This window comes from Callorhinchus milii, unplaced genomic scaffold (assembly GCF_018977255.1).
Source record: "Callorhinchus milii isolate IMCB2004 unplaced genomic scaffold, IMCB_Cmil_1.0 Scaffold17, whole genome shotgun sequence".
NCBI lineage: Eukaryota > Metazoa > Chordata > Chondrichthyes > Chimaeriformes > Callorhinchidae > Callorhinchus > Callorhinchus milii.
In genome coordinates this window covers 8,336,365-8,355,123 of record NW_024704758.1, presented here as the reverse complement: position 1 = coordinate 8,355,123, position 18,759 = coordinate 8,336,365, and the positions used below count along the sequence as shown (strand labels likewise).

The window sequence follows — 18,759 nt, the reverse complement described above, 5'->3', positions numbered from 1 at the left end:
AGCGACACTTTAAGGAAAGTGCGTTGTATGCAGGAAGTAACACTGGTAAGAACCTTGACGACCAGAAGGCAGACCTGTTTTAGTCTATTCTATACCAGAAACTGGTGTACTGTGCTTCTAGTTAAGAGTGTATCCACAGTAGAATGGAGTTCCAAGCAAACCCATACTTAACTAGGAATTGGGGCACATTCTAACAGGAGTTTGCTGTATAATGTGTCCTAATGAATTCAGATTTTAAGTTTACTTCTAGTTTGTTGAAAAGTCAGCATTAACACAAAACACAAGTAACAGACAGATCAGTTGGATTTTCAGTAATTTGCATTCCATATTTCTCATGAATGCAATTCAGAAAAGTACACAACTATTTATGGTTTTAAGTCAGACTTTTCTTAGAAACTCCTACTGATTAGAAATCATGCATTCTAAAGCTACGTGCTCCTACCTGTCCTGGTTTCCTGCTGATAAGAATGCTTAACACTTTGCTGAAGAAACTGGCAAGTAAGGGGTTAAGAGGTGGCTCATTATGCAAAAAGGTATACAATCGAGACAACAAAGGCTCATCTTCTCCCAGTCGGTCGTTTATCTGGTCTACATCTGAAGTAAGGAGTTCACACGATATGTTGGGATACCTGAAATGAATAGCAGCATTTTACAAACAGTGCCAACTTCAGTTTATATAACCACAAGTGATTTACAATATTTTGCTGTTAATAACCAATTTGGGTTAGGGTTAATTTAATTTGCAAATTATGAAAAAATCCTCATTTCGTTCCACATTCATAAAAGCAAAAAGAAGACCCCTTGGCCCATTTTATCTCATCCTTCTAAAATACTGACTCTCCCATCTTTCCATTATTGCATCAAGTCAATGTGGTACATAAACATCATAACCTCTACCACCCTTTTTGGAAACCCTGTCAATTTTTGATTACCCTGCATGCAAAGAAATACTCTGTGGAGTCAGTGCTAAAATTGCTCTTTACAACATGAACCCATTGTCCACTTGTCAAACAATTCAACTTTATCCACAACTGGCATGTGATACAAAAACAAGAATTTAAACTACCTACCAGAATTCTCAGTTTCGGCCACTTTTACATGTAATGAAAATTTACCATCAGGAAAAAGCACTTTGTTTACAAAATGCTAATTTCCCTAACATACATGCATTATAAGATGGTCTCTTGCGACGGTTTAATTTTAACTGATAAAACAATCAGATTGAATGTTCATTTAAAAAATTTTTCCTTAAATTGATTCAACCAAAGCTCGAAAGCAACCACCTTTCAACTTGAATGTGGTCTGCAAGACTAATATTGGCATTTGCTCGCAAGAGTAATAGTACTAGATGATTTTTTTCTTTCAGTTGAACAGTTATACATAATTTTCCAACCAGCACGATAACAGCGTGCCAATCTCTGGTCAGTGCTTCCACATCCACTCCACAGTGTGCAGGAAGCAACATCAGCAATGACCAGATGATCCAGATTTTGGCTATTTTGGCCTCTTGGACATCCGCCGACAAATTGAAGGACAGAACACCCACATTTAGGATTTTTTGGGTAAGTAATTGTTAGCAAGCACTTTCAAAGAAGCAAACCAACATTATCATGAGCACTTCTCACACAGTTTTCCTGCATGTGGTGTATGTGATAGGGGCAAATACTTTTCAAAAGCAAAAAGTGGAACAGTATTCATGCTGTGCAAGGAAAGACAACATTTTCAGCCTTTACATTATTATTTAGCAAGCTACAGTTTTTAAAGACTAAAACTGTACAGATGGTTCACAGATGGCTGCTACCATTTGAAAGACATTTCCTGTAAATGGGTTAATAATTTCTCACTTGTATTTCATCTTTTCATCCATTTCTTCTGGTGGTTCCTGGGTGATGTATGTGACCAGATCCTCCATACTCTGTGATCTAACCAGAAAGTCCAACAGTTTACGGTTCTGAGCTTTACATTCCTGTAAAACATCTTCTTCATCCATTAACTCTGTGAGGGTCACATCTTCCTTCTCCAGAAGTGTGTCTATATGCGATGACGTGTGAAGATCGAACTTCCAAAACATGATGCACTGATTCAGAAGAAATTGAAAAGTAAGTGTCACTACGATTGTAGCTAATAAAGCTGAAAAATAATACAAGTGAGAACAAAGATTTTAAGCACATTAGAAAACACAATGTTACACCTATGGCTCCATTGTTAACTCCACAACCCAGAGCAATATTGAGCCAAGCATCAGGAAGATTAAATTTTCAATCCCTCGTGTATAAAGTTCACTGATTTCAGTCACATAGGAAATATCCTAGTCACTTTCAATTGCCTAAAGATGGGAATTGAGGGGGAAAAAATAGTCAGCCTTTTCACTATCATCAGCCAGTGACTTCCCTCTGCTGGAAGTTGTGTACATCTGTTGATAGCATTGGGTAAGCATGTGATTGGACTCAGCTGTAATGTAAAAAAAATGTTCTTGATGTTTGTCCTAGGTTTGTCCTTCACAAACAAACATGTGCCTCTTTTCTGCTGCATTGGCATATCTGAAAGTAACCAAAAGCTTTGTTTTGAATTTAGCTCCTCTATCACATCAAGTACAGTCCCTTATGTATCTCTATAAAAAAAACCTCCGAGAAATTCCTTTCAAGTCTTAAGTTTATAGAGTCCTTAAAGTGAGATAGAAATCTGTGTTACGTTAAAACAACTTTTTATAACTTTCATTTTTGAATATTAGACAGGATACGAAGATTCTCTGAGGTATTCAACAATAACTTGGATTTATATAGCGCCCTCCACTCCAGACGGCGTCTGAGAGTGCTTTATTACTGCAAAGGTTGCAATAGTTACCTTCTTAATGATAAAAACATAAATCAGCAGTCACTTCTAAAATATTCACATGTTTAGTTAAAAAAATTTAGTGTTTCTTCAAAAATGTCTTAAGAATCGTCATATTTGACATAGCAGCTTATCACATCATCTAGACATCTCAAAGCGCTTCGCAGAATATACTGTAAAGTGGTTTTACAGTGTATTTTGTGGGAGAAATGCAGTAAGATTCACCTTTAACTTCAGGCTTGATGTGAATTAGAAGGACAATTGTTTAAAAACTAATTTCAAAAATTATATATTCAAACGGTTATGGAAATTAAAGAAATCAAAGAAATTAAATGAGTTCCTTGACCCTGCTGTAAAATAAATCAGTAAATGGAATCATTTAAATTTTTTTTAAAAAAAGAGTGAACCAGGACAACGATATGCCGGCTACAAAAACTAGGTGAAAAACTCGAATGAGTTCAAGAATGAACCATCCATAGTAATATCATTCTCAATATATTCAATTGTCATAGAAAAATAAATATACCAAAGCATCTTTTGTACATTCTGAGCAAATTCATACTTAAAACTTCACTCTCATTTCTCATATGTTGCACTGACAGCGAGATGAAAGAACTGCAGATGTCCACATGAGCCTCAAAGGTTAGGAATGGAGATCATGTGGTTTCCAGATGACATTTCAAAGAGATGGGCAACGCTGAATAATTAGCCACTCATGACAGGTGAAGAATAAATTCAAAGTTCCTCTTCACTCTTCAATCTTAATATCTCACAATTGTATATTAACAGAATTCTGTATACTGTGTTCATGGATTAAAAAAATATTTTAATCTTTTCGCTGCAGATATGATTATGAAACAAAAGTTACACTATGCATCAGTGTGTTCATTTAAAATTGGATTGAATAATTAATTAAGTGTAAAAGATAATAAATCAAACAATCCCTGGACTGGATAAACAACATTCACGCACACATTCATGAAGCACATATTGACATATGGAAGAATAAAGCTGAAAAAGCAATCTAAAAATAGCATTACAAATTCCTGTACATTTCAATTTTGGTCTAAAGAATCACTAGAAGGTTCAGCTGTAGGATCTTCTAAATTAGAGGATCTATTCCACAAATGCTATTTTACTAAATCTGTGTTACCGTTCTATACTGAAGGAATCAGTAAAACTTTGGGGAATGGATACAACTTTCAAAAAATAGATTTTAGTACTACAGTTCAACTGATAACACTGTTTTCTTTCTGAGGAACATTTAAGAGAGCTAATAAATTATTTTAACCAACTAACAAGGCCCACATTTATGTGGCTTGAAAAGCGTGACCTTAAATGTTCTAACGATATAATAAAGCCACACAAAATATGTCATACGTTGCCACATAAAAATCTGGTCTATGCTATTCTAGTTAATCAAATTGAAACTCTTCCAAGCTGCACTACTTACTTTTTTTAAAAAAAAACTCAATATTTCACCTTACCTCAGAAATCAATACAAGTCACGGTTCCCAAAGCTTAAACCTCTTCATTACTTCAACAGAAAATCACAGATGCATTAAAAAAAATTAATACACCATCATCCCTTTCTTTAACTTTATTCAGGGTTTAGTCAACCTGATAATTTACTCCCATACAAAGTCCTTGGGTTTTACTCTAATAAAATTGGGTTGCAAGAATATAGTAATAAAATATAAAAAGCAAAATGTCAGCACTTACTGGTCAACTTTCACATCCAATTAAGTAATTTATCTTAGATAAAGTTAGTATTACATAACATAAGTGTTTTTAAAATCAACTTTCATTTTCTAATCTGAACCTTCAGTTTTAAAACTCAACAGTGTAGGGTGTCATGTTTCAGTGTGAAATTGGCTGAAATCATGGGCGGCCAACTCACTGATGGGGAATACAGAGATAGTATCCCCAAATTGGTGGATGTGGAATGTTACGGTAGAGCAGAAGCTTTGGGAGATTTAAGGGTGAGATGATCAGACAAGGAATCCACATGCACATAAACTCGCCCCTTCCCTTGTCTCCTTCAAGTTCCGCCTCAAGGCTTTCTTTGACTGACTGCACTTTGACATCTTTTAATTCAGTAACTCTGGTCCTTATAAAGGACTTTCAAAAACATGCTCAAGGTGTGCCTAAATTAATATGAAACCATTAAGTAGCAGGCCACTGGCTAGTATAAGTCAGATTCATTTCTGAAAAAAAAACTTCAGCTCGAATATGCTTAATATAAGTAACTCAATAGCATGCTAACATGTTGCATCACAAAAAAGCAAGACACTGTTTATGTATAATATTTCCCACAACAAGTTTCTACTTTTAGCCAGGACTTCAGTGGGAGGAGCCATTACTACATGGGGGGAGGGAGAGCAAACAAGAAACTAAACTCTACCACTCACACCACCTGGAAAATACCTATTTTATCAGTTATGGAAATATATTTATTTTTACGGGAAGGGAATGGAGAAAATAGTAAGTACATTTTGCAAAATAATGGTGCCGTATTCGTGTGCACACTGCACACACTGGAACATATAAAAGCAAATCCAAATCAGTTCTTAAACTCATTTTAGTTTCTAGGTTATGGAAACAGGAGTCAATGAGTTAACTTTAAAAGAGAAGTTAAATCTACTCTTCCTTAAGCTTCTCAGTTCACTTTGACACTCACTAGGCTTCCCACTTCCTTCTGTCACCATTATGGTGTACAAAATTCTCATCTCATTAACAGTCGGTGCTAATTCTATTGACGATACCTACCAATATATATTCTGACAATGAGCACTTCACACTTTTGACCAACAAAAATCAATGGAGTTCAGTAACCTTTACTCTTCCACTGCTTAAAAGGTAGAAATTACCAGCATATCAGTTTGGGAAATAAAAGTGGCTATTATCCAGACAACTACACATCACCGATCTGTTATGAATAAGAAATGCAAAGCACATGGGTCACGTAGGTAGCATTACAACTTTTTTTTAGTAATGGTGCCAAAAAGAGCAAGAAGAATGACATGATCCTCGATCCTGCAAGGTCGGATTAACCCAAATCTAGTTGTTTGTTTTAAATATAGTATTTCTTCTCTTCCTTCCCCTAAAATAATCCCATGACTCATACCTCCCTTGGCAAAGAGGCGAGGTTACTGATCTACTCCCACGTTTCTACATACATTGCCTATAATTAGCTGATAACTATTCTGAAAGATTGGCCCCAAATTCCTTCAGATTATCCCCTCAAGGTAAAACATCTGGCTTACACTTAACACTGCCCTGAATTAATAAGTGTAATGCAACAACCAAATCACATCTAAGCATTTCATGGGCAAGTCACCAACACTCCAGAATTACGCAGAATCTAATTAATCCATTATCTAATAAGATCCAGAGCATAAGTTACAATTTTACGACCCAAAAACCGAGGTACCAATTAATTTACTTTGGCTGCCATAAATTTTTTTTAAAATTAATTTTATGGTAGTTCTAGAAAATTTATACTAAACTCCACATTCTTCATTGATACATTCAAGCAATTTCATTGTTTAGCACCATCTGTTTCTACAGAGCATTTCGAATTTTGATAAACAGTTTAAGAATTGATGATATTCATACAACTGGTTGAAGTCTTGTGCAGCCAGTGAATAATCCATAGCAAATATTGTGAAACTGTTAAATCAGGTCTGTATAAAGTTGATCAACATTTATTACCGAAAAGTGAAAATTTCATAAGATAATCAGGATCAAGCATTATTGTCGGTGGTTTTGTTTTGCAATTAGCTTTGATAATATGTGAACAAAATCATGCACTATATCTCTGATGTGAACAGTTTTTAACAAAGTTGATGTAACGATCACAAATTATCACAATAAAATTTCTGCTGGGAGGATCTACTATTTCGTCCACAAAATATACAGTCAATTCACTTTACAATCTATTCTGTGAAGCGCTTTGAGACGTCTAGAAGATGTGAAAAGTGCTGTATCAAATGCAAGGATTATTATTATTAATAACCAGTTTAGAACATAACTTTGCATTAATGTCAAAGATATTCACATTTCATTTCCAACCAAATCCAGCAGTAACTAATATTCAACATGAATATTCATATTCCGTGCAATCTAGGAATTAAGCAACATTCAAATATCGAATGTGCAATGGTCTTGGATATGGCAGAAAGCTTGTTAATGTAAAGTGGTAATAATTTCACCTATAAATGAACACAAGGATGCACTAAAGGCTCACACTTTGCAAGATAGTTCTCATTTAAATATAGGATTAGCGATAGATATGATCAAATTATTAGTTAGGAATTAAGTCTGAAACTACAACAACTGTTCAAACCAGATATAACATGCATGTCATCTGCTGGCATTATTTACTATTAATAACAATAAGAAATCTTGCATTTAATATACTGCCTTATCACGTGATTGAGGCGTCTCAATGCACCTAACAGAATATATTCCCACAATTCTCTGAATGGGCATTGTGCATTTTTGCTACCAGAATGTAGGTATGTAGTACTCTCATCTTTAGGACTATAATGAAAACTCAGCAGAATTCAAACTGTAAAAGAGACATGGCAAAATGTATGGCATTAACCACAACATTCGCAATGAGTATTAGTTACGTTTCAATAGTTATATGCAAGTGTACAGCTTTGAAATACACACTAATTCTTAATTATAGCAAAAAATAAACAGATGTCTGCTAAGTTGACCACAATACTAATGTCCAAAATAGACAAAGAAATAATGAGGCTGCTCGTTAAAAGTCACCTTACCCTATAATTCAGTGAACGTTGTTAAAAAAATAAAAAAAACAAAAGCAAGACAATCATTCGATTTGCTAATGTCTATTGCATGAAGGCTCCCAGACTACCAAAACTTTCACAGAGGGTTGACAAGTACATCACTTTAGAACTAGCTCAAACCCAAGGCAGCCCTACTTATCTTCCTCACTCCTCCCACAGCAAACAGATGATGATGTTAGATGTCATCAATAAATAATAAAATAAATGGCAGAACCAATACTATCAAATACTTTTTTTAAAATTAAAACATGATTAAATTGGAAGGCACCATTATTTTCCATATTTGTTTCTCCTATAATGTAAAAAGAATGACTAGTAATGAGAGTTCAGGAATTAAAACACTACAAATTACATCTTACTCAAAGCAAAACTAGTCCAAATAATGAAACAACTTTAGAAGACCAGGAAATTAAATCATGGAAAACAGTTAAAAATGATACCTTACTAGTATTGTTTTATAACATTTTGAAGAATTTCCAAACAACTCAAAGGCAACTATTCTTGCGCTGAGATAAGAGGGCAATTTTAAACAATAATACTCAAGTCTAAAGGTCAGCAATTAAAAATGGCATTAATTTGCTTTCAAGTAGTTCATGGTTCCTATTATGAAGCCTTCAATTACAAATAATCAGGGAAAATAGAGTCTGGACAAAACAAGACAAGAAAAAGCTAGGAATAAAAAAACTGGGAACTGTTAACAGGCAGTGCTAACTTTGGAAACGATTTCCATTAAAAATACTCACAATTCACCGCTAACGGATGATACCCCTATATGCCTGATATAAATATGGAAAACAGCTAATAGAAAATGCAAAACTGTCAGTCACCAATAGTGACATTCTAAGTCACAAGTGTATAATCAATAGAACTCCAAGATGGAATTTAAACCATAAACTCATTGGCTGCCCCTTTACTGTAGATTTCTTAAAAATCTCCTTTTTCAACCATTATGTACAGTTGCAAGGCAACAGGATTTAGGACCAGAGGGTGAAAACACGCAAGTTCTGATGGTATATAACCCACACTCCAGCTTTCTAAAGTAAATATTGTACGATTAAATTAACTATATTGCCCTCATTATGCTTAACTCAGCAGTCCAAGTGAAATGTTGAAGATCACTTAACTCATAGCCACATTGGATTTACTCAATTCACTTTACAGCAGATTTGAAATGGAGTATCCCTGGTTAATGACATTACATCATTACGCAAAAATGGAACACAGTGGAACTCTAGGTTCTGCAAGAAGTTGGAGAACCCAAAATAATATTGATGAAATATGTAAGGTTCATACATGTCTCACAAATAGCCATGAAATAAGTGACCAATATTATTTGGGGGATTGTTGGCCAGGACACAGGAAGAAACTCCCTTCTCTTTTCGAATAGTGCTACGAGACTGCATCTGGACCTAAAGAAACAACCACATATAGTAGGCTCACATACTCACTTATGGATCTCATTACAAGTTAAGTATACCGTATACCCCAAACAGATGAGTTTTGAGCAGATTACCAGTACAGTTTAAGTGTTTATGGTAGTTTAAGACTCGAAGACTATATAATGCAACAATCCATTGAACTGGTAACATTGACGGTTGACTGGTAAATAATAAAGGAGATTGCCCTTTTCAAAATACATGTTCATATTATGCCATTTAGCAACGTCGTTGCCTGCAGAATCAGTACATTTACGAGATCAAAAAAAAGAGTATCCCAACAGTCTCAGTTCCAATCAGAATTTGAGAAGGAAAACTACAAACAGAAGAAACATGACACAGCAAATGCACGTTGATCTTCAACTTAATGCCTCACGGACCTACGTCCCCGTCCCCACTCTTCAAAAGTTAAGTCTGGGATCAAAGGTTTGTAAAGGAAGCCATGAGTTCCAATTATTTTTTTTTATATATATAAAAAAAAAAGAAATCACACACCTGACGCAAAGAGTAACCGGGAAAAAGACCACAACACGCAAAACAATTCGTGCCGAAGGCAGGAATTTCAAAGCAGTTCCAGATGTGTATTTGCCACAATTGGGAGGGCAGACAAGTGCGACACAAAATATGACCAGACACACACACACAAACAAAATTACAGAGAGAGAAATTGTACCAGCGAACGCTCTTGCTTCCTTGTCAACCGTGTACTGTCATAAACACAGGCAATATTGTGACAGGAGAGAGAGGGAGAGAGAGAGAGAGGAAAAAAACCTCAACCTTCCCTCGGAAAGCAACCGGAGAGAGAAAAAATAATAATAATAATAATAACAACAACAAGAGTCGGGAATTAAAAGCTATCCGCCGCTCGTGTCAGAAAACAGCAGCAGCCGGTCCGAAACTAGAGGAGAGAGAAATAAAAAAAAAAGGACTTGGGAGGAGGGGGTGGGGTGTGTTTTGTGAAAAAAAAACACCTCAAAACTCGACAGAGAAACGCTCTCGTGCGTCTGTCCGGGAATTCCCTGCCCATTAGGCTTTCCCCAACAACAGCGGCGGCGGCGGAGGGGGGCGGGATGAAGGGAGCATCAACAACCTCCACTGTGTTCGAGACGAGCTACAAACAACAGGAGCAGACGGGCAGGCCCCAGGCCACGGCGCACAGCACAGACCTTACCCCCCGTCCTCCTGTGACACTAAATAAATTGGGGGCAAACCCCCCCCACACACACACACAGACGGACAGACACCGACCGACCGACAGACACAGAGAAATCACATGAATACGTACCCAACGGTTTCATAAAATCTTATGACTCGCGGTTTCTTTTTCTTTTTTTGTTTAAAAAAAAAGCGAAGGGGAAGGGAATTATTGTCGAGAATAAATGTGTGAGAGAGAGCGAGAGCGAGAGAGAGAGAGAGCTGCTGTGGAGCGGGATGGTGCGCGGGGGGGGGGGGGGGAGGGGGAGGGGGGATGGTGGGTGTGGGGGGAAGGAGGAGAAGGAAGAGGAGGAGGAGGAGGAGGGGGGTAAAAGGGCAGGAGTATTGGTTCGGCCACGAAATATTTTTTTATATAACACAGAGGTCGGCGGGAAAAGCAGAGGCGACAAACCCCGCGAGTTTCCAAGATGGCGCCCGTCCGTGCCAGTGCGGCTCGAGCTCGGAGCGGGCGGATGCGGCTTGTTTTGACAATCCCAGCAGCCAATGCGCAGCGCCTCCCCCTCCAGTCCAATCTGTCAATCGATCGACGGTGGCGCCGCCCCCCCCCCCCGCCCCGCCCCCCCCCCTTTCCCTCCACCGAAGGAGAAGGGGGGCGGGAGATAAGGCGGCGGCCAACCAACCTGTCAATCAAGCAACCTGTCAATCAACCGACCTGTCAATCAGGCGGCGATGCCGGCCCGTCACCACTGCCGGCCCCACCCTCCCCTCGGCCCCGCCCTAACTCTCCTCAGTCATTCGCGGACACGTCCCGTCAATCAGAGCACCGATTAACCAATCGGAGAGGCGCTAGAGGGCGAACAGCCCGCCCCCCCCCCACCCTTTATTTTTGTGCCCTGGTCCCATTGGGCTGCTTTCTCCTGCCCATGAGCCGGTTGCCTTTGCAGTGTGTTTGGTGGATAATAATAATAATAATAATAATAATCCTTGCATTTGATATAGCGCTTTTCACGTCGGGAGGACGTCCCAAAGCGCTTCACAGAACACACTGCAAAGTGAATTGACTGTATATTTGTGGGCGAACGCGGCAGCCAATTGCGCACAGCAATGTCCCACAAACAGTCGTAGATTGAAAATGACCAATTTTTTTTTATTATTGTTTTTGGTTTTTGGAGGGATTATTATTAGGCTCTGTGTGGAGTAAGGAAACTTGCCCAAGGTTTCGCCCTCTGCCTGGAATTGAACTCAGGTCTCTCGCTTGCAAAGCGAGTGCTCTAACCACTGAGCTACAGGACTCCACATAATCCTAATAATCGCAATACACCATCATCATAACAATCCTCGCGCGCGCGGGACGCCTCGGAGCGCCTCACGGGACGCGCGGTGCGACGTCGGACGATCCGATCAAATTGCCACAGGCGGATTATTTGAAACGCCGGATGTTCTAAATGGTCTCCGTGTGCAGCCGTGCCATTTCAGAACAATAATACTAATGACGATAATAAATAATCCTCGCATTTGACGCAGCGCTTTTTCACGTCTTCTCGACGTCTCAAAGCGCGTCACGGAATAGACTGTCAAGTGAATTGACTGTATATATGTGTGGGCGAAACGCGGCAGCCAATCGCGCACAACAATGTCCCACAAACAGTCGTGGATTGAAAATGACCAATTTATTGTTGTTTTGGGTTTTGGAGGGATTATTATTAGACGTGTGGAGTAAGGAAACTTGCCCAAGGTTTCGCCCTCTGCCTGGAATTGAACTCAGATCTCTCGCTTGCAAAGCGAGTGCTCGAACCACTGAGCGACATTACTCCACTCGGAAAACCACCCCGGATGGCAATGCAATCTTTTTTTTTCTGAAAATAAATTGCAGTGTTATTCACAACAAAGTTAGAGACGATATTTGTTGGCAGTCACCCAAAAAACCACAATGGGTTCCAAATCATCTACATGTAGCAATTTGATCTGATTATCATACATTGTACCACGTGTCCTTTTTTCCTTTGATGCCAACGTTTATTGCACTTTAAACCATCTTTTTCTCCAGCATTTCGAAAACCTTTAACATAGAAGCATCTATATTAAACGCAACAATTATTGTTTTCCCCACTCCTTCCCCAGCTCTGGTCTGAAATCTGTACTCTGTCCAGCGCCTTGGGATGTCCTCCCGATGTGAAAGGCGCTATACAAATGTAATCTTGTTGTTGTTGTTCGATGGTACGATCTTTTGGTTGACTAATGTGCTGGTCTTCCTAATGTTACCTACGCATTAGATATTTTAAAATATCTAATTAAATTAGATGAACTAAATTCCACCTGGCATTCAGAGAAAGTCTGTTACATGAACAGCACTTTTTCAGAATAATTTGTGACAATATTCTCTGTGCTGCCTCAGATTTTAAGAACATTTTAATATTGGTTATAAAAAAAGCTAAGAGAATACAGTTGGTGGGGTATAGGTTCAGAGATGGGATTGTATTCCCTGACCATTTTCTTTTTAAGTGCATGAGTTTGTTGCTTTGGCTACACGCAAACAAAATTCTAGCTGGATTGACATCAACTAAAAGCTGGCTAACCCTTTTGTTCTAAGCTCTTTATGTAAATCTTCCATGTGTGGGGTGTACTAAACCCAATTTTAATTCTGCTTTCCAAGTACTTTTAAAAAACTAATGTCATTTTTGGAATTCCTCACCCACATTAGCATCGATTTGGAGCGACTAAGCTAACAGAATAATGTATTATTCGTTAAACCAACTGTACAGCAATGCATTTATTAAAGGATTATAAATGGGAGATAAAGTAAGACGTTTCCTGATCTACAGGGTAAATACATAATACATTCCTGTCAATAAATGGAAAGTCACTTAAAACCCTGCAGCTTGTGTTTGATTTGTCTAGATATGCCGTACAGTATGTGATTTTAGGTTTTTTAAAAATAAATTTGTTTAGTCATGAATATTAATTATTTATTTGATTTTTGATAATTACGATAGTCACATATCTTCAGGTCAGACAGTGGAGATCCTTTATGTAAATGCTGTAGAAAAAAAGGATTACAAATGAACAAAATGCATGTAACAAGTGGAGCAGTTTTAACTATGTGCAATTCAGGCTCCTGAAACGTTACCTTCCCTTTGACTTTCAGTTGCCAAATCACTAGCATATTCTGCATCTTTTTATTTGAAGCTCACTTACAGTTTTTCAAGTTTTTACATTAAAACACAATGGTTCAGTAATTGTAAAAATAAATCAGTAGTGTGTGTGTGTTGGGTGGGATGGGGGATGGGGTCTGTCTCTGGCACATTTGTAATTAATACATTATGAATCCTAAAATTGCATCTTTATTCCCATTGTCTTTATTAACACAAAGTTGGAACTTTCATTGGAAAGAAATTGAATCTTGAGATCAGGTTCTCTTACATGAATTGTAATGCCATGGTATTTTAAATTGTCATTTGGAAACCAAAATGCTTCCCATTTCCAACACAAGCTGGTATAAACCCTGTAGACTTCCTGAGTTTATGATGTGGATTCAAGCAGGTCACCCATATTTTCAGAATTCATTTTTGGAGCAATTGTACTAAAAGACAGCATAAACACGCCATCATTTTCTTGGTACATCGGACCAACAGTTAGTGGGTATCCATTCAGGAGACACAAATTCAGTGCTGCTGCAATATATATTGACAAATGCTAAAGCCAACCTTTATGAAAGCGTGAGTTTAGGATTGCCTGGAGCGCGTCTCAAATTCCTTTTGATGAAGATTCTTATTAATAATAACAATAATGCTAATATATTGTATGGTAAATGTACTGCGCCATAAACTGTAGGCTGACATTAAAACTTAATTTGTCAGAGTTTTAGGGAGTTTTATTGATTTTCCAGGCTATAGGTTTGAGGGAGTTTTCCACCCAGGTTCAGTTTAGAATTAAATTAGAACCTGGAATTTCCAGAACAGAAACAGGCCATGTGGTTCTTCATTTGTCTATGCTGGTACTATTTTCATTATTGGAGCTGTACAATCCCATCCTTCTGGTCTTTCCCCATAACGTCAAAATGATTTGTCATGTTGTGCATTCAACTTAAACAGGCCAGTAGTTGGCTGGGAAACTGCAGAATCCTAAATATAAATAATAATCCTTGCACTTGCCATACAGTCGCTCCTTTCACACAGAGAGCACATCATGGGATTCACTGGAAAGTGTGGTAACTGCATTTTGTAGGCTTTTTATAAAGCAAATAAATAAGGCAAATATAATTTTAAGATGCATAATGAGGAGCATCAAGCTGAAGGCGCTTGTGTTTGCTTAAAAGCACTTGCCAATCTTCATCTGTTTGCTTAAAAAAATGTTCATGTACTTCACAGCCGTTTATGGGACATTACTGTGTGCAAAAGTCGGCTGTTTCATTCACGTACAAAACAAAACGATACAGTCACTGGACTTCGCATTACATTCAGTGAAATGCTTTGGGAGATCCTCTGATAAGAAACGCACTATACCAAGTCTAAGAAATATAATTATTAATTTGTGCCTGTAGTGACATTGATATCCAGTGACCCTGTAGGAAAATGCCCATTTGTAGATGTCAGCTGAGGGTACAATAAGAACCAACTATAATATTTCATGGTCGAACATTCTGCTAACACTTGAAGAACGAGGTAACAGAGAGATGTGAATGCAAACTCAGCGTGAGTCAGCATTCACAGGAAAAAAAGGGGAAGGTGGAGGCGATGGTGAACAAAAAAAACCAGGAAGTTGAGATATTGTTTACATTTAGATATAGAACACAGAATGAGTAATTTGGAATATAAGAACCAAACGGGATATTCAGCAAACTTTACCTACAGAATACCACTATAGTTTGGCACCCAGCGTCGTAACGTGACTTTAAAGAAGAGACTTAATTAGTTTGGCACATTGCTGGTGCATGGTTGAAAAAGGGAGAGTGCGAGCACAAGTCAATGAGTACATTTGAAATGATGATAAGGCTGATACTGGGTAGTGTGAAAGACAGGATGGAATTACTTCCACATCTTTATTCTAAGGATTTACATTATAATGAACCACTCGGGGTAAACAAATAATGATTTTCTTCTCAATTTTAAATGTGAAAACACATTGAATTACAGTATTGCTGTTATTTTTTTTGAAAATCTAATGTTCGTTATGTGTGTTTGTGTTTGGCTTATTTCCCCCAAATATTATTAAACCTCATTTTAAGAGCATTTTTTTTTACTGGAATTCACAATGTATTTTGCTTGACTTCAAACAAAGCAATTACGGAGGTTTTAATTGGTTCAACTGAATTTCTGTGGTAAAGATGAAGATTGGCAAGTGCTTTTAATATGGGGTGGAGGGGGGGGAGGGGGGGAGTGAGTGGGGGGGAGGGTAGAGATACGACAAGATGAGTCAAACAAAGAACATCATTACCATCATCTCTGGAAATGTCTGTGGCCCCAACCATCTGTCATCGTGACCCAGGGGATATTATTGATTCCAGAAGGTGGTGAAGGCAGAGAATAAATGCTGAAAAGAAATTGTGAAAAATATTTTTCTTAATCGCTTACTTGAATGAACAAGATTATGAACAAGCTCGGTACCATCACAATATGTTTGTGTTGGAAATCAACGATAAAATGTTCACAGCTTTTGTGCTTGTATATTCAAATGTTGCACAGATACGTTAATTGAATCATTATGCTGTTGCTTGCATAATTGACAATTTCACTGGCCACTTGATGTTTCACAGTTGGGAAAGCCTCAAACAATAATTAACATTAAGTACTAAAGATGGCTTTTATGACATCCCCAAAGGACTCCGTCAGAAACTACAAGGTAAGAAATGCCACCTGGGACTAGACGTACTCTATTAACATAGCATTTTAAGAGCGTCAAGAATTTGACTAGTTCTTAAATGGAACCTTAATTTTGAAGACAGTTTTCTGCTATTTCTTGTAAAGAACTTACAAAAAAATCAACGTCAAAGTTAAGATCAATTTCAGCAATTTGCCAAATTGTGGATGCTGCATTTCAAGAAACAAAATTTTCCAACTTTCTGCACATTGTGCCATGTTGACTGGCCTCAATATAAATCACCCATCACGGGGAACTGCTATGGGGCAGGTTCAGTAGCATTTGAACTGCCACAAAACATACTCAAGGATGTCAATCATGATTTGATGGTGCGACAGTGGATTCAGACGGGAAATTACATCACAGTGAAAGACGTGCTGAGAGCCATTATCGCTGGGGAGATATGTTCCCAGGCCTCTCAATATGCTGCAGAACACACAAAACTGCTCAGAATTGATCGAAAATGAAACCACTCTTCCCAGAATTACGTCGAAGATTATGACATTTGTTAGATGAATTTTCACTATTACGGTGCCTACAGTCACCTCCCCCCTCCCCACGGCTTGGTGTCATGCTCCACCACTGTCTCGCGCTCTGGGATGCTACCCTGCATGAGGGGGCGCCATATAAATGCAAGTTGTTGTTGCTGTTTGTCAACAGTTGTTGTTGTTGCTGTTGCGTGTTGCTGTTGTGTGTTCCCAACAAACTGCACGGCTATGGGCATTCTATTTAGAAACATGGTGGTCTTTTTAAGCAAGGCCAAACGAATATGCAATGCATAATTTAAATTAGTTTCCAATGCATTTTTATCTCCTTATGCCGCAGCTATGCAATTGTTCGGGAGAATAAGTGGACTTAAATGGCAGGAAGGATGAACAGATCATTTGAAGAACAAATTCGCAGCCGTAAGCAATCCACAATAAAAAGAATGTGGAATGAATACCAGCGCTACTGAAACTGCTCAGAGATCTGCACATCTGTTTCTTTTTAAAGAGAGGGCAGTATTATGGGACTTTGAATTCATTGTGCATAAAGTCTTATTATATTTATATTCCTTGAAGTAAAAATGGAAGTGAAGAGGTTTTCCCCAATGCATCCTGTTTAATTATTGCACGCATGTGCTACAAGTCCTCTGCCTATGATTATACACGCTGCAGCTGCAAACAGACACAATTCCAGGATTTTCTGACAAAACGTAGAATTGGGTCAATGGCCCAGCAGTATATGCAGTAGCTCTTGCCTCCTAACTGGATGATCAAAGGTTTCAGAGCCATGGCAATCTGTCACTGGAGCTTGCCTACCATTGTTGCAGCAGCAAAATTTAATTAATTCTCTTCTCGGTCAGGCTTATAGATGATGCATCACTTGCGGGCGGAGAGTGGGTGGGGGGATGGAGGTCTGAGGGAACACGCAATGTAGTTTACTCAACGCACCATTGTACTGTATTCCTATTGCCAATCTTATATAAAGGCATTAAGAGCACCCTACATAATTTTGATTCCACTGGACAATACAGAGGTTGTAATTAAAATGATTATTTATTATTTAATAATAGCCAGAGTACTTGAAAGCACTGAAGATATCAAAGCTGGGAGGCCTTTGTTTTTTGGTTTCTATTGATTACCATTTGAAATGCTTGTTTCGTCGTGTTTTTACTATCTTTTCTCAGACTCAAATAATACTGCTCTGTGTCTGACATTTATATCTGAGTGGACCTTCTGTACAATATTTGACTTAATTCTCTGAACATGAGCATTAGCTCTGCTCACCTCCTTCCCACGACTCACTAACCTGTACCTTACCATGTCGAGAATGAATATAATGTATGAAAGGAACAAGTCTCTGTGGCTTTATCTTATTCTATGCTTCCTAGGCTGTTTAGTTTTGTTCCTATAATCTTTGTGTGCAGTAACACAGGCTGTAATCTGATTTGCAATGAAGCACATACTGATAATGCTCTTCCCCAGAGAAAACATTACAGAGAATAAACCAACGCCCTAACAATAAGCATTACACTTAATTTATTTTAGCTCAGACAAATTGCACGGTGCGAAAACCTGGATTGTCTAGAGTAAGTGCAGTTTTTAAATGTGCATAATTACACCAGAGATGCATAATATTTACACACTTGTAAAATTCTTGTGCTGAGAAGCATTAGAGATTGCATGATACCTTAACAGATACAGATACAGTTTTTCTGTGTATTCTGTTAACTGAATTCAACCACTGGATGGCACAACAGCAGTTTAGTATATTTCAACTCCCTCTGAATGCAGGAAACACTGGGTACATTATACAGTTTTAACTTTCCATCTTTTTTATTCTTGTCTTTCCAGTGGTGGCCAAAAAAAACAAAAGATAATCCATGGGCAAACATTAGTTACCCTCCTCAACATTCTTTGAATTCCCAGAACCTGATTCGAGTGCATATCAACCACATGACTTTACTCTAGTGCTTTTATCAGATATACATCACTGTAAACACAAGTATCTCACGTAGTTTTTTGTAAACAATGTTAGGATAAGACATTCATTGGGTAAATAATGATACAGGAATAGTATGTGTGGTAATGTGAGTCAGGTTACAGCCTGTATACATTAAACTAAAGAATGTAGGAAAACAATAAAACATGCAAGGAAACACAGAATCAGGAAAGGTC

The 18,759-nt window shown here is 38.0% G+C and overlaps 1 protein-coding gene across 10 annotated transcripts in view; it reads right to left on the bottom strand.

Annotated features, from left to right (window-relative positions):
* Positions 1-10,806, bottom strand: part of LOC103174940 (protein phosphatase 6, regulatory subunit 3) — a 39,556-nt gene extending 28,750 nt beyond the window's left edge. For 6 of the 10 annotated variants that reach the window (XM_042341299.1, XM_042341294.1, XM_007887606.2 and 3 more), the window contains exons 1-2: positions 1,845-2,077; positions 443-629 (exon numbers count right to left, since the gene is read on the bottom strand). In XM_042341299.1, coding sequence (XP_042197233.1) covers positions 443-629; positions 1,845-2,071 — 414 coding nt within the window. In that variant the 5' untranslated portion in view covers positions 2,072-2,077. Of the gene's footprint in view, positions 1-442; positions 630-1,844; positions 2,078-2,191; positions 2,384-9,761; positions 9,860-10,373; positions 10,516-10,694 lie in introns of those variants that run through there. The other 4 variants (XM_042341295.1, XM_007887603.2, XM_007887604.2 and 1 more) reach the window with 4 other exon arrangements.
* Positions 10,807-18,759: the final 7,953 nt, after the last annotated feature.